This window comes from Sparus aurata, chromosome 24 (genome assembly GCF_900880675.1).
Source record: "Sparus aurata chromosome 24, fSpaAur1.1, whole genome shotgun sequence".
Taxonomy (NCBI): domain Eukaryota; kingdom Metazoa; phylum Chordata; class Actinopteri; order Spariformes; family Sparidae; genus Sparus; species Sparus aurata.
The window spans coordinates 4,910,503-4,931,833 of record NC_044210.1 but is presented as its reverse complement, the minus strand read 5'-3'; the positions used below and the strand labels follow the sequence as shown (position 1 = coordinate 4,931,833).

The following is a 21,331-nucleotide window of genomic DNA, read 5'->3' as shown; positions in this document are numbered from 1 at the left end:
ATTATAGTTGTTGCGGAAACATTCATCCTTTATGTCATTTAACAAAAAATATTACAGTGAAAGGAGGGTCACAAAGCAGCATTCCTACCTGTTTCAGTAATATGATTAAGGTAAGGTAAGTTATATGGGCACAAATACATATTTTTTTTTATTTTACATTTTCAGTAAAATAATCATAGAGCCTATTTAATTTACAGGTACATGAGGTGCTTTGTCCTCTGACAACATTGTCTCAAATTTGATTGTTCTTAATTTAAAACATAGTTAAAACATGAATATAAAAACAAAGAAACAAAGAAACAAAAAATAAATGTGGACACACAGTACACAAAAAAATGTGAACACAAGATGGCGCCATTGCGCACTTTACTTCACCACCCCGCTTCCAAACGTTAGCAGTTTCGTAAAGCTAGCCTTAGGACGTCACAATACAGTTTCCGGTTTACGCCAAAAATGTTTTTTGTAAGGCATGGAACAATGGGTTTAAGGCATTATCTTCAATTTTGTTGACGATATGTGGTGCGTTTTTCAAACAGGAAGCGGATTTCAAGGGATGCCCTCGGGTCATTCTTCATGTAGCTCCTATAAGCAGGGCGCCGTGCTTTTTCCACCCGGATTTCTTACCCGTAACTCGCTGTCTTTTATTTTGAAACGCGCTGCGAGCGGAAGTCGCCTCGCTCCTCTCTCTGCCTTGACGCAGTTTGGCTGGGTCACGCTGCAATCCAGCCGGATGTTTTGCGTCGCCAGTATGTGATGGGGGGGAAACATTCGCTCATTTTTTTTTCTTCACAAGGCGAATCGTGCGGCTCGAGCGGCGGCCCTCACCGGGTGAGTACCGCCACACGGCGTCGGGCCGAGCCGACTCGTTAGCTGGAGGAGCTGCAGGTTGGTGTGGGTGACAGCTGCAGAGAGGTCGTGACGGTGTTGGTTTGCAGTGACCGTGCACGCCCCTGCGCGCGCCCACCACATCCATAATATAGTTTGTGTAGATCGCAGCCCCTTCAACAGGCGGAGGACGGGGAGGCTGCTGCTGTGTTGTTTATCACCTGTTTGACTCGGAATACAGGTGAAGATGCGGTTAGTGGAGGGGAAATGGAGTTTGCGTGCTGTGGAGAGAAGGAGGCCTGAGAAGAAGAAGAAAAAAAAACACGCTTCCAGTGTTTGTCTTTTCTCTGATGATGGAGTAGACGCTGTCTGTGTGTGCTCCACCTGTCTGGCGTTCATCTCTCTGACAGCTGTGTGTTTGCTACATATAGTGTAGGAGGATCAGAGCAGTGGCAGTCCAGGCTTGGGTTCAGAGCTTTATGATGGGCAGGAGGGGGGAGGTGGAGTGAGCAGCAGCAGCAGCAGCAGCAGCAGCTGTCTTTTATTCCATCCTTTCCTTTTAACTTCTGTCCATCAACTTTGAAAAAAATGTGGGCTTCTGTCTTTACAAAAAAAACAAAAAAAACAAGGATCCTTCTGCATCTCTGCATCTGGCTTACATCCCATAGTTTCATCAGTCGCAAAGTTCACTCGCACAAATCAAAAGTCACTCTTTTGTATTGTCCTGGTTTTAGTGATCTCCACAAATACTGTACGTTCAGTTGTCTCCACACTGCTATGAGGATTGATGTGAATGACACATGCATGCAGCAGACACACCGAGCTGGTGAGTGTTGCCATGAGATGGTGAGCAGGGTTGTGCAAGTTACTTTCAAAATGCATTATATTACATATTACTGGCTACCTTCATTTTAAAGTAATGTATTCAGTTACAATATTACTGTCTGTGTAGAGTAATAAATCACTTTTAGTTACTTAAAGTGCCCACATAACCTATATAGAACAATTAAATAGCCAAGATTTTTTTTACATAAACGAAGGTCCTTTGACACAGGGAGACAAGGGATCACTGATATATTATTAGATAGGAATAAATCATTGTAGGCTCACTCATATGAAACACATTAGACCTATATCTTCTATAATGTAGCCCATAATGACACGGTGAGACAAAAATCTCTTTTTTTATGCCTTTTGATCATAGTCCACAGAACAAGGAATGCATGGACAATGATGATTCAAGAATGTAAGTTAAAGTGGAGGATTAGGCTTCATCATTACGCCTACGTAATACAGCTCATTTCAGCAACACAGAGACTGAACAAAGAACGTACAAACTCGGTTATATTAAACACACAGAGCCAATATTAATAACACCATGTTGGTGCGGATGGATTTTAAAAAAAACAACAATAAACTCTTCACTCCGGTCAGCAAAGTAAAGCGTTAAGTAACTATAGTGATATATTACTGAAATATTATATAAATAAGTAAACCATTATATTATATACCACTGAAAGCAATATATAACTGTGACGTGTTGCCTTTGTAACTCATTACAGAAGTCCTTAATGACTCTGTAAGGACACTCCCACACAGAGTTCAAAAGCCTGCAACTCCCCCTCCAGTTAGTTAGAACTGCAGTAGCCTCTTGGATGAGAGGTGAAACGTCTTCAACAAACCGAAACGCGTCCGGTCGCCTTCCATATAGGCACCTCCATCAACATGAATCTATACTGTCTTTTGTTTTCTCTTTTTTCTTCGGCGTTCGTTGGAAATGCAAGGGGTCAGAGGTCAGAGGGCAGGTCAGAGAGGGCATGAGGGCAGCAGGTCTCCCTCTGTTGCATAGACCCGGGTCGGTTTACAGATGCAAATCTTTTTTAGCATTTGTTTTAACCTGCTGGAGGGGTTAGATGCTAATAAACATGATAATTAAATATATCCTAAAATGTACCTTTCAATTTTGAGTACATGATTTGTTTTGTTGCTGGGTTTTGGACAGTTGTTCAATTAAAGCAAGGAATTTTAAAAAAGCGCCTTTTTTTTTAGGAACTTGTGTGGACTAGATTTATCTATGTGACTGAGTGATATGCAAAAAAAACCCCAACAACATGAAAACTAGATCGCACTTCATAGAGCGCATACCTCCGCCATGGCCCAACAGCCCCCTTTAATTCAGTAAAGCTGACCCACTCATAGATTTAATGATTAGAAATCACTCCAAGCATCTTTTTTTTTTGCATTCTGGTCTCTAAAAAATACAAGTTTTTATGTCAGTGTGTATTGCACAGCGTGTATGTCAATATGCCGATTATGCCGATGATTATTTTCACAAATATCTTTTTTTTCTCTCTCTAACATGTAAAAAATAAATACATTTTGAGTGCTCATCGCAGTTTAAATCCCAAAGAAAAACTGCAAATCCTTGTGTTTAAGAAGCCAGTACCAGTAAATGTTTGATATTTTTGAAAAGTTTTCTACTTTTCTTTTGGTGGACTAATAGTTGCAGCTCTAGAGGATATCAAAACATCTTCTATGTCTCTGCTGTCCCCCCCATCCCTCCGATTTCAGCCATTACTGAAGTCTGCAGCTCAGCCTTATCTGTGTCTGCAGAGAAAAACGATCATCCTGTTGCCGCTGCAGTTGTCGGGAGCAGCACACACACACACACCTGTTTGTGTCCGACAGATGGCCGACAGAGCGCTCCTCTGTCTGCGTGTTTGGATACCGTGCAGTTGGTCAGCTGTTGTATCTCCCCCTCGTCACCCTTATCTGACTCTGCAAGCTGACTCAGGGCACATTCTTATTTAATCAGGCGGTTGTTTTCCTGCCGAGGCCGCCGAGCTGAAAGAATACTTATTTCATTTGGCGAGCCGACTGAGAGCCCCGCGCTAAGACGCGCTGACACCATGGGCTGATTTTAGTTGCTGTTCATTACATGCTAACTTCTGGCTGCCAAGATAAATTCTGCCGGATATTGAGCCTTATCTCTCTGAATGGATATTTCTCTTGGCAGACATGTTGCCCTCCGGTGGTTTTACAAACTTAGAGGCTGGATCACACTGGGCTTTCCACAGGTTGCTCTGTAGTGTTATATTGTATACTGCCTGTAACTAGATATTATTTCCTTGGTTGAGTAACTAATGTTTTTAAATAACTGATTAATTGTTAGAGTTAGATTGGTGGAGTTGGATTTAGATGTATGTGGGTCAACTGTTTTATTTTAATTTGAGCGCTGAGGATGAATCTAAGAGTCTCTCAGCCTGAGTGTGTCTGAATGAAGCTGCTCTGTAGTGTGGTGGTGTGGTTCTAAAGCTGAGGTCATGTTATTATTATTATTATGATTATCAAATCCACATGGCCCCAGATCGATGCATGACCTCACCAACAGCCGTGTTCGAAACAGAAAATGCATTGCTCCTTTTCCTTTATACACTTTCAAAACAAATGCACGTGCTAGCCAGACAAAGATGTTTAGACACCAGGCCATGGTGCCAAATGAATCACCAAACACGTGAAAGTTCCTTGTAGCTGCTTAAATCTCAGCTTCAACGATAATGATTTGATGATGATGTGTTGATCGATCAGTCAGTCAGTCTGCAAAATGCTGCTGCAACATCCCAATTTCTTCCTCCGGGGGATCGAAAAAAGGATCATCCTATCTTAGCTGTTCACGTTGGCGATGTTGCAGCATAATAATCACTGAAAGGGCTTTATGAATGAAAGGGGGATTTAAATGATGAACTGTGTGGTAATTAGGGGTGTGCCAAAATATCGATACTACGATATATCGCGATATTTCGTCTTGAGGTACGTTATCGATACACTGGTGCCAAATATCGATATTTAAAAATGTAAAAAAAAAATAAAAAAAAAGATTTTTTTTTTTTTTGGCCCACCACCCCTCTTCAGAGGACAGCTTTATCTTTATTCGAACAAAGGTATACAACCAAATAAAATAAAAAAAAAATGGTTTAAGTAGCTCTGAAACCCACACATATAGATATTTAATGATAGTTGTAGTCAGTGTGTGTGTTAAGAAGAGACACTGTGCAATATACTCTTTGTTTACTTGGCTGTCATTCATGTGAAATTGATTGATTGACAATGTTTTGTAATTCCTGTGAAATGGATTCAGTGCAGTCAATAAATTCTGAATTTCTTCAGTGACACAGATATCGTGATGTATTGTGGATGAAATTCCTTGCAATATATCGATTATTGCAGAATCGCTGTATCGTGATATTATCGTTATCGTGGGCAAAATATCGTGATAGTATCGTATCGCGAGGTACCTGATGATACCCAGCCCTAGTGGTAATGCAGGAAAATTGAGATCAAATTTGAGATGGGCTTCAAGGTCCATTGAGAATCGCTCGGCATGGCGTTGAGAGGCGAAATTCGATCGGACCGAACCTTCTGAAAAAGTGTTTTCTGAAAAGTCGTGTTTTGTGAAATCTGGTTGTGGTTTGATCCTCAGGGCCACCATAGAAATATCCTATCATAATAGCTAAAAAATATATTAAATTGTCACACCTAGTGTTTTTTTCCCCCCAATTAAACCATTTTTTTGTTCTTTGTAGCATCTGTAACTGTGTGATATTCAACTCTGATGTCTTCAATATGTGATATTTACATGACTCATTTTAACGTGGATGTGACTTGTTGGACTCATTCAGGCTCCGTTGTTTGCACACAGGCTCCGTAATCTCATAAATGACATAAAGGCAAAGATTTGCGCTTCCGAGTCATCTGCCCTGAGTGTGCGGCAACAATGAGGAACACGTCCCCTCCTCATACTCATTGGGACATAAAACTTTTTGATGTCCCTCGCCCCCCCACACTTGTCCTTTTTTTCCCTTTCAGCCTGGCCACACTCTCCTCTTTCCTTTTGCACTCTCTTAAAGGCCACGCTAGTCTTTCAGCCAGCCTCGGCCCTTTCTTTCGGTTTTTGAACCCCCCCCTCCCCTCCGCCACCACCACCACCCCCAGCTCCAAACAAAGAGAGGAGAGTGACTGTGGTGCTCTGTAGCCAGGTGTTCTCCATTGCTGCCCCGGGCCGTAATAGCACCAGCCCTCACACTGCAGCTGCCCTCCCCAGCCTCCCATTGTGCAGCTCCATTGTTCGGCCGCCCACCCCTCGTTGATTCATCGGCCACACAGGGGAAGCCCTTTCAGGCTGAGGAGAGGAGTGTGTGTGTGCTGGTGCGCGTTGAGTACGCGTGCCTTGGGGAAACTGGGTGTTGCAGGCATTTGCCCACAGCCACTCCCCCCCCCCCCCTCCTCCTCCTCCTCCTCCTCCTCCTCCTCCCCTTGTCTCTGCGCCTCATTGTGGAGGCCGCTCCGTCTGATTGGTGGAAGGGCGGCCACTCTAGACGAGGGAATGGCAGACATTGTTGGTCCATCTGTTCTGCCACTCATTGTCCAACCTGCCTGCTTCTGTGGAAAGAGGATACGGCCCTGGAAGACACTGAGGACAGAGGCTGGAGTTGGATGCTCCGCTGCACCGTCAGCCTCGGATATAAACGCTGTTTGGAACTTTGGGACTTGTTTTTTTTTTTTTTTCTCAGCTTCACCTGCAGTGTCTCCAAGGATTCAAATCTGTGGAAATGAACTTTCCTTTCTTCATTGCTTATTGATCTGTTAAGATCTGGTAAGTGTGATGAAGTCCCCCACTTTTTGCCTAAAACCTGACTTTTATACTTAAAATTTTACATTCTAGCCTGTATTAAATATAAAAAAAATCCACTTTTTGAGGCTGTTTTCTCTTCTGTCTTGATAAAGCACTGATACTAGGACCGTCAGGATGATGCAAAGGTGTTATCAGCCCTATCAGCGTTACCTGCATGACAGGTTGCCGAGCTGCAGCACTCTAAGTCACTTTTTTTTTTGCTGCGGACGCACCAGAATGACTGGATTCTGTTGAGTTTGGCCCGAGTCATGTAGAGTTCACATGGTAATGTTCAGACTAAAGAGGGGATGGTGGCTGTCCAGTGGCTCGGCCTGATTGATGGTGGCTTTGGATGTATAACAGCAGTCTAAACTGTTCAACCTCCACATTAGACGATATCTTCCTCAGTCATTGGAGTTTGTAGCACTGTCGTACACCGGCCTGCAGCTGTTACACTGACACTGCAGTTGTTTGAATTTCAGTTTGATCTCTGTTGATATGAAAGTTGATGGGGGGGAAGGGGCCAGTGTTTTGGGGCGGGACGGGACGGGACGGGGGGGGGGGTAACAAAAAGCAAGCGTCCTCTTATGTGGGTCACATGAGGCTGGATGAAGCAAAGAGCGCATTGGTTAAAGATGTTAGCCTCGAAAAAGTGTCAGTGTGTGCGCGCGCGTGTGTGCGTGCGTGTGCAACTTTACCATCTGACTCGGCGTCTTCAGTTTGTGTGTGTCAGTGCCCGTGTGTCCTGCTGCGTCTTTATCCTCGCTCTATTGGATATTTGGAGACAGGGGTGCACTGTGTGTGTGTGTGTGTGTGTGTGTGTGTGTGTGTGTGTGAAAGGGAGACACCAGTTGCCGCTCAGCTCAGCCGACATCTGTTGCCCTGCTGCTGGCGGGGAAAGCCTAGCGCATCATCTACACGCACCAACACACACACTTACAATCAGTATTCCCCTGGCTGACTATTATTGGACAGCCCCCCCCCCCCCCGTTGTACAATAAGTTTTGCACAGTGTCAGGCTTACAGCGCTTCACCGCCAGCAGACGGCCATTCCCAGACCCCCACCCACCCCCTCCAAACCCCACCCCCTCCAAACCCCAAACCCTTCGCCCACTGCACACACACTTTTTACACAAAGCTCGCAGATACAAAGCGCTGTAAGGACTTGTGTTACATATTCATTGCTGCCTCCATCAAAGCCACCGGTGCTTCTATGTGTGGGAGCTGATGTTTGAAAGATGCACCCACTCAGCCTGGAGGTCTGGAGACGGTGCGATGAGGTCGCTCCACCATTGGTCCGCTAAGACGAGGCCTGTTTCGGGGATTCTGTTAAGCGCTGAATGCGTTATTCTATAGGGCTCGGACCACACTAGAAGCCTGTGTTATCATCAGGTTTGTCCGGACTGTGAAAATTCAAATGAGGTTGATGTGAAACCGCAGCACCAACTGCTTGTAGAGCAAGAAACAGGCAGTCTGAACCCCTCCGCAGAATAGAAGATCAGACATGATAATCCGCCACATGTTTCACACACCTGTGTATTATGTGAACAAAAGCATTTTTTTTTAGGCTGTTAATAGTTTATGTCTTCAGGTTCTAAAAAACAACACTCTGAAAATTGTGAACTGTGGCACTTTTTCTTATACCGTTCTCCGTCGCTGACATTTTATCTTTTTATTTTATCTCCTCTCTTTGATGGCTTAGTCCGTTTATGTAGTTCATATGGAGGCATCAATATTTATTTGAGAATTTTAACATAACTAATTCAAAGTATAACTGGTAAAAATAATCATCATTGGCAGCCCTACTTCAGCCGTATCAGTTTCTTCGAAGTGACTCTCATTGGTTCATTCTATTTAATATTTTCTTGTTTTTTTTGATTTGTGGTCCCCTGTTGAATAAGGTTGGGGATCGTCTGAAATATTTAAATGTAATGCCAATATGTCATCTACGTTTTGGTATCAATGCAAATCAATTATTGTTCATTACCTCATGTTGAGGGACATTAACATATTTTTATATATATTTAGATTTGTTTTTCCATTAACGAAGACATAGACAACCCCAAGCAGCTGTGCAAGTAATTTGCCTCAACAAAATAGTTTAAAGTTGGTCAAATCTGAAATACCTGACTACCTGATTAAAGAATACACAAGATTACAAATCTGACCACACACTGGACACCACTGTATTTTTAATATGTGGCGCTATTGTCACATTCAGATTCGGTATCAGAAGTAAGGAGATTTTTTGCAGGCATGTACTGATACAACTTTTTCATTTCCAGTACCAACTACAATACCTAAACTTAGTATATGCCATTACAGAGTTGTACCAATTTCATACCAGTGCTCGGCTTATCCCTAATTAAAATCTGTGCACTTCATTGCACGGAACTCATTTTTAATGTGTTGCGACAGCGCACATTTCTTCAACGTTTTACTCTATTTCAACATCCAGCCATAACTGACTGACTGTGACTATAACTGAGAGTGGAAACACTGAATTTTAGAATGACAGCGAAGAGAAACGTTCTTCATTAATAAGGATGGATCACATCATGACCAATATGACTGACTTAATCAGGTCGGTGTCAGTAGTTAGATAACCAACCCGACTGCTGACACCAGATCTCAGTTCAGCGACATTCTGTGGAAATTTGAGTCATTTAGTTAGACTTTTCTGTCACAAAGAGCTTCTTTTAAAAGACTTTCAGTGTAGTTAGATATGAGTAATGCTCTCCTTCTGCTTGTGTCCTTGACCAGTCATTGAACTGTCATGTCTACACAGCGTTGACGGTGCTACTCATGCTTTGGCTGCATGATGTGAAAAGCTTTGAGAAACTTCAATGGAAACGTAGTTTGGCCGTCTTTCAGACCACAACAGTGTCGAGTGAAATGTTCCCAATGGCCCCACTCTCTCTACAGAAACATGAGTCACTTTGCGAGGCAGACGTTGTACGTGTGTGTCTGTGTGTGTTCATGGGCACCATCAACGCCCACACTGGTTGATGCAGAGATCCCTGTCCTTATAACTCCTGCAGCTCTGTTGCTGTCTTGGCTGGCGGGGTGGGTTGCCAGTGAGGCACACGTAAGCCCCTCCCTCCCCCACACCAGACCTTTTTGCAATGTGTGTGTCTGCATGTGTGTGTGTGCATGGAGGGCGGGTCGCCGGCTGAACGCCGCAGCCTCTGTCTTGGCATTTGGAAGGAAGAATGCTTTCAACAGCTGTAGCTTAGCAACAGTAGCTCAGCCGCGTTGCTAGGCAGCCCTTTTTCATAAAATGCGCACTCACTCCACCCAGACAACCCAACCCCCCCCCCCCCCCCCCCCCCCATACACCCTCTCCTCCACCCCCTCCAACCCACCATCTTTAAGTCACTTCCCTTTCCATCATCTGCTTTGTCCACACAACATGGGCCTGAGCTGTATTCCTGGGTTGTGAGATACTCAAGTGCAACCAGGTTGAGGGAACATCCAACTGTAAATTTACATCATAGAAATTCCTAGTATTGTTTTATTCTGGAGGGTTTACTAAATTAAGTTTGTAAAAAAAAGAAAAGAGTTGTCTTGTTAGAGATCAATCTGTCTTTATTTTCACAATCAAACTGTTTAGTCTATAAAATGTCCAAAAAATTGGGAAAATGCTCAACCGATTTTTCCATAGCCCGAAGTAGTATCTTCAAATTGCTTCTTTTGTCCAACCAACAGTCCGGACCACAAAGATGATTTATTCACTCTCAGAAATGTCAATGGAAAGCAGCAAACCTTTACATTTAGGAAGCTGGGGCCAGCACATGTTTAGAGAAGTGAAAATATATATCCAAAAAAAAAAAATACTCATACACCTGGCCTGCAATTTTCCTTCTTAGAGATTAACATATCAGTTTCGTGATCTCGGATTAACTTTCCAAAGTGCTCCCTGCAATTTGTGTTGCAGCTAAAACCTTTGACACCAATCAGATTAGCCTTACCAGATCCTACTCCCTTGTTGCCCGACAGCAATTTGTTGATTGGCTCGGTAGCTTCGGAGCCCCTCAGTGTTTTTAACGAGTGACTCTGCACTCCCCAGTTGGAAGAGGCATATGGAACTTAATTACCAGGTAGAATACGAGGGGGGGAAGGGTCTGTCTGCCCCATCACTAACGGCTTGCTGTCCTTTCTTAAACGGCTCACCCTCTGCTACCCCCTTGGATTAATGTGCTGTGGCGATGGGGCCTTTAAAAACACACTGGGGCCAGACTGGGGGAAAAAAACGCGGGAGTCCATTAATTAGGGTGAGAGGCCCCGTCGGCTCTTTGTGTTAGCCAGTCCGTGCCGCGGCGGAGTCCCCAACTGCCCGCAACAGCCATTCCGAGCCAGAGTAAACGACAGCAGCCTTATAGTGTTTGGAAGTCTTAGGCAAAAATGTTCTGATTTAACTAAAGGTGAAAAATCTGATTGACCGAAAATAACAGTTAGTGTTGACTCTAAGTTATCATGTAAGAATACAGCCTGAGTGCAAATGGTCCGAGGAACAAGGTCACTGTGTCAGGGCTTGAGTCTGGCTGCACCAGCTCTCACAATGGTAGGGGGGAAAACACTGTGGCTAACCAGGACTCAGCGATGGTGCTGCTGCAAAATATTGTGTTGGGGGGGAAACATGTTTTGTGCAGAGCAGAGGTTAGCCCTGGCATTAAAATCATTAAAAATCCCTGCCAATGAAAAGGTAACTTGAATTTGGACACCCTCGGGAGTCCTGCTTCCATGCCTCGATGGGTCAGAGCCAAGTCCAATCCAGGATGTTCATCATTAAGTATTTCTGATTCTGATTCATGGAATGGAGTGGTTCGGGTACTTCCCGGTGAGGTCAGATCGACGCCTTGAGCTAACATTTGTCATGTTCCTCCATTCCTGGGCAGTTTCTGTGGTATGGCGGGGTCACCAGTAGTGTAAGTGGGCGGTGCTTATCATTGTCATTCACGTCACATGTGAGTTCTTTTAATGGTGTGGCTGGTCTGTATATACGACAACAGATTTTCATTTGCTCATCGTTGCTGATCGTTAGAAAAGAAAAATGCCAAATATTCAAGTATCATCAATTTACTGAGTTACGTTGAACACTGCCTTCCACTGAGATAAACTGGTGTTAGGCGCCAGTGTAGTCTGTATCTCACAGCCCACCTTCCTTTTCTGTCTCTTCCTTAAGGCACCAATGAGTCGAGCTTTGTGAGTGGGCAGCAGTCGGCCCCGTGTGCTGGATGTCTGTGACAGATCCATGGGCCAGAAGGACCATGTGGAGGCAGGAGCAGGCCACATCCTCGACCTGGGACTGGATTTGGAGTATCTCCACGTAGCGGGGGCTGACTGTCAGGCTGGCGCCGCTGACGGGCCCCCTGCTATGGAGGAGCAGGGGGAGAGCTCCAGCACCGGCAGCGCAGCCAATTCCCCTCCGTCGACCGCGGTGGAGGATAACGCTGGGTCTGACGCGGAGGGCGAACCGGTATCCTCTTCCAGTGCCACCCTTGCTGCCGGCTCTGACCCAGACGGAGCAGAGGGAGCGTTGACTCACAGCAAGAGCACCCACCAGCCACTTTGTCGGACCCAGTGTGTGGACTTAGGCACTGAGGGTCCTCCTGAGCCCCCATCTGAACCCACACCAGAGCTTGAACATGACACCCCTGCCCAGTCCTCACCCAGCTCCCCATGTAAGCACCCGCCTGAACCTGCACCCAATCCAGAACCAGCACCTGAGGCTGGTGGGAAGGAGTACCAGGCCAAGCTGGAGTTTGCCCTGAAGCTGGGGTACTCAGAAGAGACGGTGCGACTGGTGCTGTCCAAGCTGGGCCCTGACACCCTAATCAATGATATACTGGGAGAGCTGGTCAAACTGGGAACCAAGTCAGACAGCGAGCAGCCGGCCGGATCATTAGCCTCTACCTCATCATCATCATCCTCCTCTTCGTCCTGCGGCTGCTCTGATTTACTGGACAGCCAGAGGTCGGACTCACCCTGCCCTTCAGACTCTCTGTGTGACCAGGACAACCTGCGGCCAATCGTGGTGGATGGCAGCAACGTAGCCATGAGGTGAGCAGCCTACGAGCAAAATGTCCTTTATTGATTTGACACAGCAGACTTTCACATCACAGTAAAAACCCTCAAAAATAACCCAAAATATTAATTGTTTCGTAATTGTGTCCCGTAGCCATGGCAACAAGGAAGTGTTTTCCTGCCAGGGCATCCAGCTGGCCGTCGATTGGTTCTTGGAGCGTGGCCATCATGACATCACGGTGTTTGTGCCTGCGTGGAGGAAAGAGCAGTCCCGCCCCGATGCCCCGATAACAGGTCAGTGCAAGAGTCTGTTCGACACACACACGCAGTCGTTAAAGAAAACTCTAGCGCAGGATTTTTTTTTTCTCAACCTTGACGTGGCTCTCTCCCTCTCTCACACAGATCAGGAAATCCTGCGTCGCCTTGAGAAGGAAAAGATCCTGGTCTTCACTCCTTCGCGGCGCGTCCAAGGCCGGCGCGTGGTTTGCTATGACGACCGCTTCATCGTCAAGCTGGCCTATGAGTCAGACGGCATCATCGTCTCCAACGACAACTACAGAGACCTGGCTAATGAGAAGCCCGAGTGGAAGAAGTTCATCGACGAGCGGCTTCTCATGTATTCCTTTGTAAATGACAAGTAAGTGACTGAGGGTCGGATCTATGCTCTTGATGACTTTGATGACTAATTTTGAATTCAGATCTCTGTTACTGATCACCTTTCATATCACATTCGCAGCTATTGCTTTTGTCACATCCGGCATTTCACATCCCATTTCACTTGGTTTTAAAATGACAATTACCGATAATTTTTTTATTCTATCTATTAAGTTTATACTGAAATTGAGAGATGGCATCTAAATAATGTGCCCCATCTTTTAAAAAGCACCACTGTCCTTGACTTTATGGTCATGTAACTGTCTTGTCCTCTCTAATCCTCTCTCCCGTCTCTCAGATTCATGCCCCCGGATGACCCACTTGGTCGTCATGGCCCCAGCTTAGACAACTTCCTGAGGAAAAGACCTGTCATGCCTGAACAGAAAAAACAGCCGTGCCCATATGGTGAGAAGAATATTATAGATCAGACTATGAATACAAATGTGGCTGATGACAGTGTGTATCTTTGATGTGTTGTTTTTGGTGGGGGTCATCTCTGTATATCTACGATGTAATGAAACTGAGACCTTCTGTCATTCTCCAGGAAAGAAGTGCACTTACGGTCACAAGTGTAAGTACTACCACCCCGAAAGAGGTGCTCAGCCTCAGCGTGCCGTGGCCGATGAGCTGCGTGCCATCGCCAAGACCTGTGTCACCACAAAAAACCAGGGGGACACCGGGCTAGTGAAGAGCCACAGCGTGCCAGCTGGCTGCATAGAGGCGAAGAAAGGCGCTCCGAAAAGGCAGTCAGACCCTAGCATCCGAGCTCTGTCGTACAGCGACGCCGAGGAGAAGCTGCTGGCGAAGGGGAGAGCCGAAAGCCAGAAGAGCAGTCTGTGTAGCAGCAGCAGTAGCAGCAGAACCATGTCCCCGGCCCCAGGAGGCGGCCCGCCATCCGGTCTTAGCCTTCCTCAGGACCAACAGTCCAGAGCACCGACTCCTCACGCTCTACCAGCCCCCAGCCATGACCTTTACCCTCACTGTGAGTCTCCAGACTTGAGCTACTACTCAGTGACGCGTGCCTACTCGGGCCTGAGCCTCTCCTCCAGAAGGAGCCCAGACTGTCGCTTCCCCAATGACACAGACCTGCGGCTGGGCTCTATGGGCTCAGCCGGCTCGGAATGTGGCAGTGAAAGCAGCGTGAGTTGCGGGAGCAGCTGCGACTCGTACGGCGAGAGGTCGTGTCCCGCATGCCCCCCAGACACTTTACTGGAAGACAGCGTCCATTTTGCTAACCCCCACAGCCGGCTGTATCCCCATCACGCCTTGTCGAACCATGAACTTTGTGGCCTTCATCCTGCCGATTACACAAACATCCAACACAGCCACTCATCTAATGCCGGAGTACACAGCTACCACCTGAGTGTGGCACGTGGGCAGGGTTGTTCCCACGATCAGCCTCCACCAGAGGCACCCCCGAAGCGCCCTCTCTACCCCTTGCCCCCTCACCTCCAGCACCAGCCGCTGGCCGCACGCTCCAGCTGCCCGGGCGACTACCACTCTCTGCCCCAGTCCAACCCCCACCCTCCTGGCTCCCCCCTTGGCCGCTGCCTGGCCCCGACACGAGGGGAGAGTGTGTCAGACTCACATCTGTATGAACACCTCTCTACACCGCACCATCACCACAGGGCTAAAGCTCTGCCCAGCTGGGACACATACTACAGACAGCCTCCGCTACCGCCGTCCAGGTATGAGCCGTCTGCCTATCAGAGCCTGCCGGACACACGCCAGTCGTCCTGGCACGCTCCTCCCTGGGCGCAAGACGGCTACGCCCAGCACCACTCCTCCCACCCAGCCCTCCACCCATCCCCGACACATTACTTGAACCACCCGCCGCCTCCAGCCCACGCTCCTCACCCGCCTCATCCAGCCGGCACCCCTCTCCCGCCGTACCCGCCCCATAGTGCGCACCTTTCAGTGCCCTCCCACGCTCCTCCCCCCTCCTACATGCCGCAGCACCCCGAATCCCCAGCACACAGCCGCTACGGGGACGTCAGGGAGAAAGTGTACGTCAACCTGTGCAACATCTTCCCCTCGGAGCTGGTGAGCCGAGTGATGGCCAGGAGCCCCCATGTCACAGACCCCCAGCAGCTGGCAGCCGCCATCCTCGCAGAGAAAGCCCAAACAGGCTACTGAAGAATGAAGGGAAATGTGATCTCCTCTTAGGAGACAATAGGAGTTCTGTTGTCTGAGTAGAAAAACACAAACTGTGGGTGTTTTGCATCAGAGCAAACCGGAATTTGCCTGTGCAAGCACGTTGGGTTTGCATAGTGGAATTTTAAATACTGGAACGCTTCCGGATCGTCTGCAAGGAGGGTTTTATCTTTTCTTATGACATTAATGAGACATTGCATAGGATTTAAGAATAGAAAATGCTGAAGATAATCCAAATCCAGCTCTGGTCACTGTGCAGCGACAACTAAATCAACTCAACTATAACCAAGTATGGAGAGAGCGAGTCATTTGACGAAATCTCTGACAGTAGGTGCGACTTGTGGAGAAAGTTTCTAGACCTGCCCAGTTATTCATTGTTATTTATTTAGTAGCATATTATATTTTCGTGCGTTCACATGTAGGACTCGTTATGCATCACATTTAAAAAGGCACTTTTTCAGCCAAATCTTGTAAAGTTGGTATTGCATACATCAAATACGACAGAAATGAAGGATGATTTGATCATTTCCACCACCTTTATGGCCAGATTCTGATTTACAGGCACTAGGCACGCATATTATGTGCAAAGTACACTGTATTTCAGCTCAGACCTGAGTCAAAAGGTGTTTTCTTTCTTGTAAAGCACCAGACGGATGGGATCCTCTACTTCATAACTAAAAAAGTATCGCAGATGAGCATTCAAACCTCATCCAATTTGTGATTCTCTTAATTGGTTATGTCGCACATCCCCAATCTGGTACTCCATCATCACCTTTCACCACAGTTTCAAACGACTTTTTTGCAGAGGTCTGTGTATCGTGTTAATCTCTGTCTGTGTTGTGCGGCCTTTCGTGGGTTTTTTTTCCATGTTGGTAAAAATTGGGTGTCTGAACGATGGTCGTCTTATTTGAGATGCCGTCAGTATTTCGGTCAGAGTTGTAGCTGTAGAGATGGGTGACCCTGTCGTGTGTACCTTAGTTTTAGTAAGGGACATCTCTCTCTCTCTTTCTCTATCTATCTCTCTCTCGCTCTCTGGCCCTTTATTTTGGGTCAACTCTGGCATCTGCTACAGACAGACAACATCAGGACATCGGTAAATCAAAAACATGTATGTATTGTAAATATATTTAACGGACTCCCTCTGCCGGGCTTTTGGCTAAACAGCGTCTCACTGTTGTCTGTAGCAGATCCCAGCTGAATCCATGCTAGACGGAGAAAAACCTTGTTTGATACAAATTGTATCATTAACTAAGTCGCTGATGTTATATACAGTACATGGACTTGTTGATCTGTATTTATCAAACACTCTTGATGTATTGCTATATGATGAAGTGCATTGACAGCAGTTACGTTCCAATCGAGATGTTCCAACTTTTAATCTTGTGGAAATTGCTTTGAGACAATTATTTCACATATGTTTATGAAACAAAAGGAGTTGTCTGCCTACTATGTTTAGGTATCGCAACTTCTTTAACCTGCGCTTTTGGGTTTGAAGCTGGCTTATTTCCTACAAGAGCTCCAATTAAATTATGTGTGAGAAATATTCTTTGGTTCACTGGTTAACTGGCCATTTGGAAAAAAACAAAAAAACAAAACAGATGCGAATTAGTCTGTTTTTTTCAGTGAGGTTGGGGTCAGTTCATTTTAAGTTTTTTTTTTTTTTAAGCTTCTTTATTAAGCCAGTAAGTAGACATATAATACATTATGCTTGAAATAATAATTTAAGAAAAGATTTCTGTTAACTAATCTAGTGTTTCTATTAAATATAACATCATAACATTGAGTGAATAGACCCCAACCATGTTTGACAAGTAAAGTTTTATATTTGGGTCAGTCCCATATCCCATGGCGGCCATTTTGAATGTCTGTGACACTACAGCTCTGCCTGAAGTTAACAGAAAGATGGGGGTCTTCATAGAATCCGTAATTATGAAGTTACTTAAGAAACTTGGGGTAAAAACTACAGCGAGCTTAGATGTAGCAAGAAGTTTAGCTAGCTAACGTGGTAGCTACTTTCCAGACACAAATGGTGAGTTTTGGTTCAATATTGTCGGGTTAAACATAATGTCTCTTTTCTCTTATTTGTCCACGGTGTTTTGAAGGGTGGTATCTCAAAATAAATTACATTTAAACTTCACCGCAAACAGAAAAAAATGAGGACTGTGGAAAATACCTGAGCACTTAGTAAGCTATTGCCAACATTTCCTTAGTATTACCTTGCCTGACCTGTCCAGGATATAACCAGTCTGTCTATGACTTATTGCATGCTCGGATGCACCTTTATAAGTAGATTGTTAAATATTCTAACAACTAAATCCCTAACAATATAAAATCCGTGTCGATCACAACCTCATAGGGTGCTCACGAGTGCGCTAGGTCGCCGTACTTAGATCTACATGGCTAGTCAAATGTTAGCCGACTGCCGATTGATCAGATTTTTTTTTTATTCTTTTGTTTTAATAAATAAGTAATCGACTATTAATGTTTGTCAGGTTTCTAACTGGCTAGCAGCAGGACGTAGCTCCGCCTTACTTGATCAGGTGGAGACTAAAACCAAAGCGTAAATTCAAAATGGCCGCCAAGGAATTTAAAGTCGACAGAGTGAGCTCGTCATACAGTTCATCACAAGCCAGCTACATAAAGCCCACTGGTTTCTTTCCTGTCCAACATGTCACATTGTACAAAGGATGATTAATTGTACAATAACACGTGCTGTTGATGAGAGAACCTTTGTGTGTATTGAAGAAGCGCCTTCTCTCTGGCCTCCTGGCACTGTGTGTCAGTGTGGCACCTGAGAGTGGGCCCAAAGTAATGCCTCTTCATGGCATTGTGCTTATGACACATCCAATACTCTGAACTATGTTCAGCTAACTGTTATGCATGTTTTGATTTATTTTTGGTTTCTGCATGGTTCCTTGTGTTTAATTTGTGTACATAGCTGTGTTTCTGTCCTGGAAGTTTGTCTTGCCGTCACTGTGACATGATGCTAGCTGTTGAGATCCCTCGAGGCTTACTTATACACGAAACTGGCTTGTTTTCCTGCTAACGTTTATGCTTCCGTTAATGTTTTATTGCATATATCAGTTAGTATTGGTTTCAGTACAAACACCCTTTGACAGTCAATATGAAGTCAAATGGGAGTGCTGTCTTGTTTTCTGTATGGCCTGACATTTACTCCAAAGTATCAGGAAGCATGTTTTGGAATGCGTCCCACTCAATTTCAGTGCCGTTTGCTTTGGAAGTGCACTTGGCCATAGCTAGTGATAACTGAAACCATTACAATGAATTTACTTCTGTGCTGTAGATATCTCAAAGCTATACAGGCCAGTACACTAATAGGTTGAAAATCCTTGGTTTTGAATTCTATTAAAATTTACCAGTAGAAAAACAGTGTAACTAATTGATTATTGTAACATTTTCACCTGTACCTGTGATTGTTCATTAAAGAGAGTACTGCTATAAAACACCTGCGATCCATCAACACTGTTGTAGTGAAGAAATGCTTGTTTAAATAATAACCGTGCTTTCCTTATGACAGAAACATTTGACGTTTTTTGTACTGTGTTAAGCATGCTCTGTTTTTTTTTTTTATATCTTGTAGGTATTAACGTTGTAGTCTGTAACTATTCTTTGTTATATCTGCTGACATATGATCTGACAGCAGAATAAGATACAGGTCAGCTGTGTAAAAACCCTAATTTGATTTGCAAGAATCCAACGCTGTGCATCAACACAACCAATCAGAGCAAAGGGGAGTGTCTGAGAAGTGCCAATCATAAGCTGCTGACTCGGCAGTGTCCCTCCCCCGCGCAGGTGCAGTGCCGCTCTTACCTGGTCAGATGGGTTCAAGCTCAAACTCAAATTGTAAACAATATCAAATGATACCCCACTGTTGCCCACATGGAAGAGAAGAAATAAGAAGACGGAAGAGCGTCATGTCGAAGGGTTGAGGGAGCTGTGGATTCCTAAGAAGTCAAGAGCAAAGCAGAGTTAGCGGCCTTTCTGCTGGACAAGTAAGAACTGCTGCTTTATATATGTGTCATTCTATGTTTCAACCATAAGGCTAAGATGGCGGTGGTTGCAGTAATAAGTGCAACAGCGCATATCACCGATGTTGCAGTCGAGCTACGTAGCTAGTTGGTAAATGTAGCTTGTTAGCTTGTATGCTAACTCCGGTGTTTAGCTTTGTCTTTATGGCCACAGACATACAGAGACGCCTCATTGGTTGGCCCGCCGCTGCGATACGTCGATGTCGCCGCCATATTGGATATGGCAGCTTTGCCCCATGAACTGATACAAGTCAATGGAAGCTAGACCAAACTAGTATATCCACCGAGTGTGCACTTAACAGGCTTAACAGGCTATTGTAAGGCTCATGGCTCATGACAGGCTGTAACATGGACATGTACATTATGAACAGAAACACGAAAATGCTGGAATACGTTTCCATCTCCGCCAGTGAGGGAGTAAGCGCACGCTCGACGGATTGACTAGTTTGGTCTAGCTACCGGAACACACGGATGTCAACAAACAGGTAAGTAGCTCCTTGCACAAACACACTGTTTTAACTACTTTTTTATTCATTTTGAGTCATACACGCTACAGTGCTGTGTTGTAATTAGTATTTATTAGTATGTCTTATTATTGTACACAGTTTCAATATTTAACTGTTATTTACCACCACAGTAATATACATTGGCAGCTGTAAACAGCTGTGAATGTGTTAATGAGAGGCATTAACTTATTACATTACTCCATTGACTTGTTTCAGGTCACGGGGCTGAGCTGCCACATCCAACGTGGACTTATCGCAGCAAATGCAAGTTACTACTGAGGTGTTAAACATGAGTTGGGAGTTATCCGAGGTGTTGACAGACGAGGTGAACTTTCAAACGTTTCGTCTTGTTGTCCGACTCTACTAAAAGTTGACTGCTTCACATACAGAACAACCTTTCACCCTGTTTTTTTTTCTCTCCCCTGTCACCAGGTGCTGCTCATGAGGGAAATGTCTCTCTGCAGATGAAGCGATCAAGGAGTTTGGTTTAGACCTGCTCAATGTAGAAAGTGTCATGAGACGATTTTTGTTGTCAGATATGAAATGAACAAATAAAGATTGATTGAACGATGAGCGCGTTTCATGAAGCTCGTCCAGGGTTAACTCAAAGACTTCATCCTGCTGTGATGACCTGCAGCATCTTTTTAAAACTGTCACATCATAAAACTTCACTTGCTGATGGTTCATTTTCCCATAACCCCCTGCTTTCATCTCTGAGAAACTGAGCAATGGAGCTTCTTCTCTGGGCACTTTTCATTCCGCACTTCAGACTTCACAGAGTTCTATAAGATTCAGTTTCAAACCCAAACTCGATAAAGACTTGAACCCGCAATCTCAGAACTTCTAACCCTAGTCGTAACCTGCTGAGCTAACATGATGCAACAATGAAATAGTCTCTCAGAGGTTTTCACTCCTTCTGAGCAGTAACTTCATAAAAAGAGTCAGGCTCTGACCTGTAGAGTGTCTACCTGAGCTGCTGGATCAGACAGGTGGACACCAGCCTTCAAAACTCAAGGCAAGGTTTGAACCCACAACCTTCTGTCTTCAAAGCAGCTCTTTATCTTCCTGAGCTAATGAGTTGGGGATGAAGAGCTGCTTCCGAGAGGATTTCACTCTTTGTTTTGGACATCAGGTTTAAAAATCACATGAAGTATCCAGTGTTTGAACCCACAACCTCCAGACTTCACTGAGTATTACAAGAATCAAACCCGCCACTTCAGAACTGCTGACCGGGCCTCTTATCAGCCTGAGCTACTGGATCTGAGAGCTGCTCTTTGTTTCTTGCAGTTTTTTGAACATCAACCCTCAAATTTCAATCAAGATACCTGAACCTGCCTTTGACTCTTTTATTTGAAGAGCTGTCTTCAAAAGTTAGACTGACTGAAGGATCAAACCCACAACCTCATGACTCCAACACACTGAGCTACCTGCACATCAGGTGTCTG

General features: G+C 45.1%; 1 protein-coding gene and 1 long non-coding RNA gene across 3 annotated transcripts; both read left to right on the top strand.

Annotated features, from left to right (window-relative positions):
- Positions 1-674: 674 nt before the first annotated feature.
- LOC115577263 (probable ribonuclease ZC3H12C) lies at positions 675-18,812 on the top strand. Of its 2 annotated transcripts, none has more exons than XM_030410237.1 (6): positions 675-828; positions 11,682-12,559; positions 12,678-12,817; positions 12,926-13,160; positions 13,476-13,582; positions 13,722-18,812. In XM_030410237.1, the coding sequence occupies exons 2-6, from the start codon at positions 11,751-11,753 to the stop codon at positions 15,311-15,313; spliced, it is 2,883 nt and encodes a 960-aa protein (XP_030266097.1). In that variant the 5' UTR covers positions 675-828; positions 11,682-11,750; the 3' UTR covers positions 15,314-18,812. The 2 variants fall into 2 exon arrangements, with proteins under 2 accessions (XP_030266097.1, XP_030266098.1); XM_030410238.1 differs by lacking the exon at positions 675-828 and adding an exon at positions 6,355-6,478.
- A 442-nt stretch (positions 18,813-19,254) lies between these two features.
- LOC115576540 (uncharacterized) lies at positions 19,255-20,443 on the top strand. The gene is made up of 3 exons (XR_003982880.1): positions 19,255-19,344; positions 20,103-20,211; positions 20,319-20,443. It is a non-coding gene; the product is annotated as an uncharacterized LOC115576540 (long non-coding RNA).
- Positions 20,444-21,331: the final 888 nt, after the last annotated feature.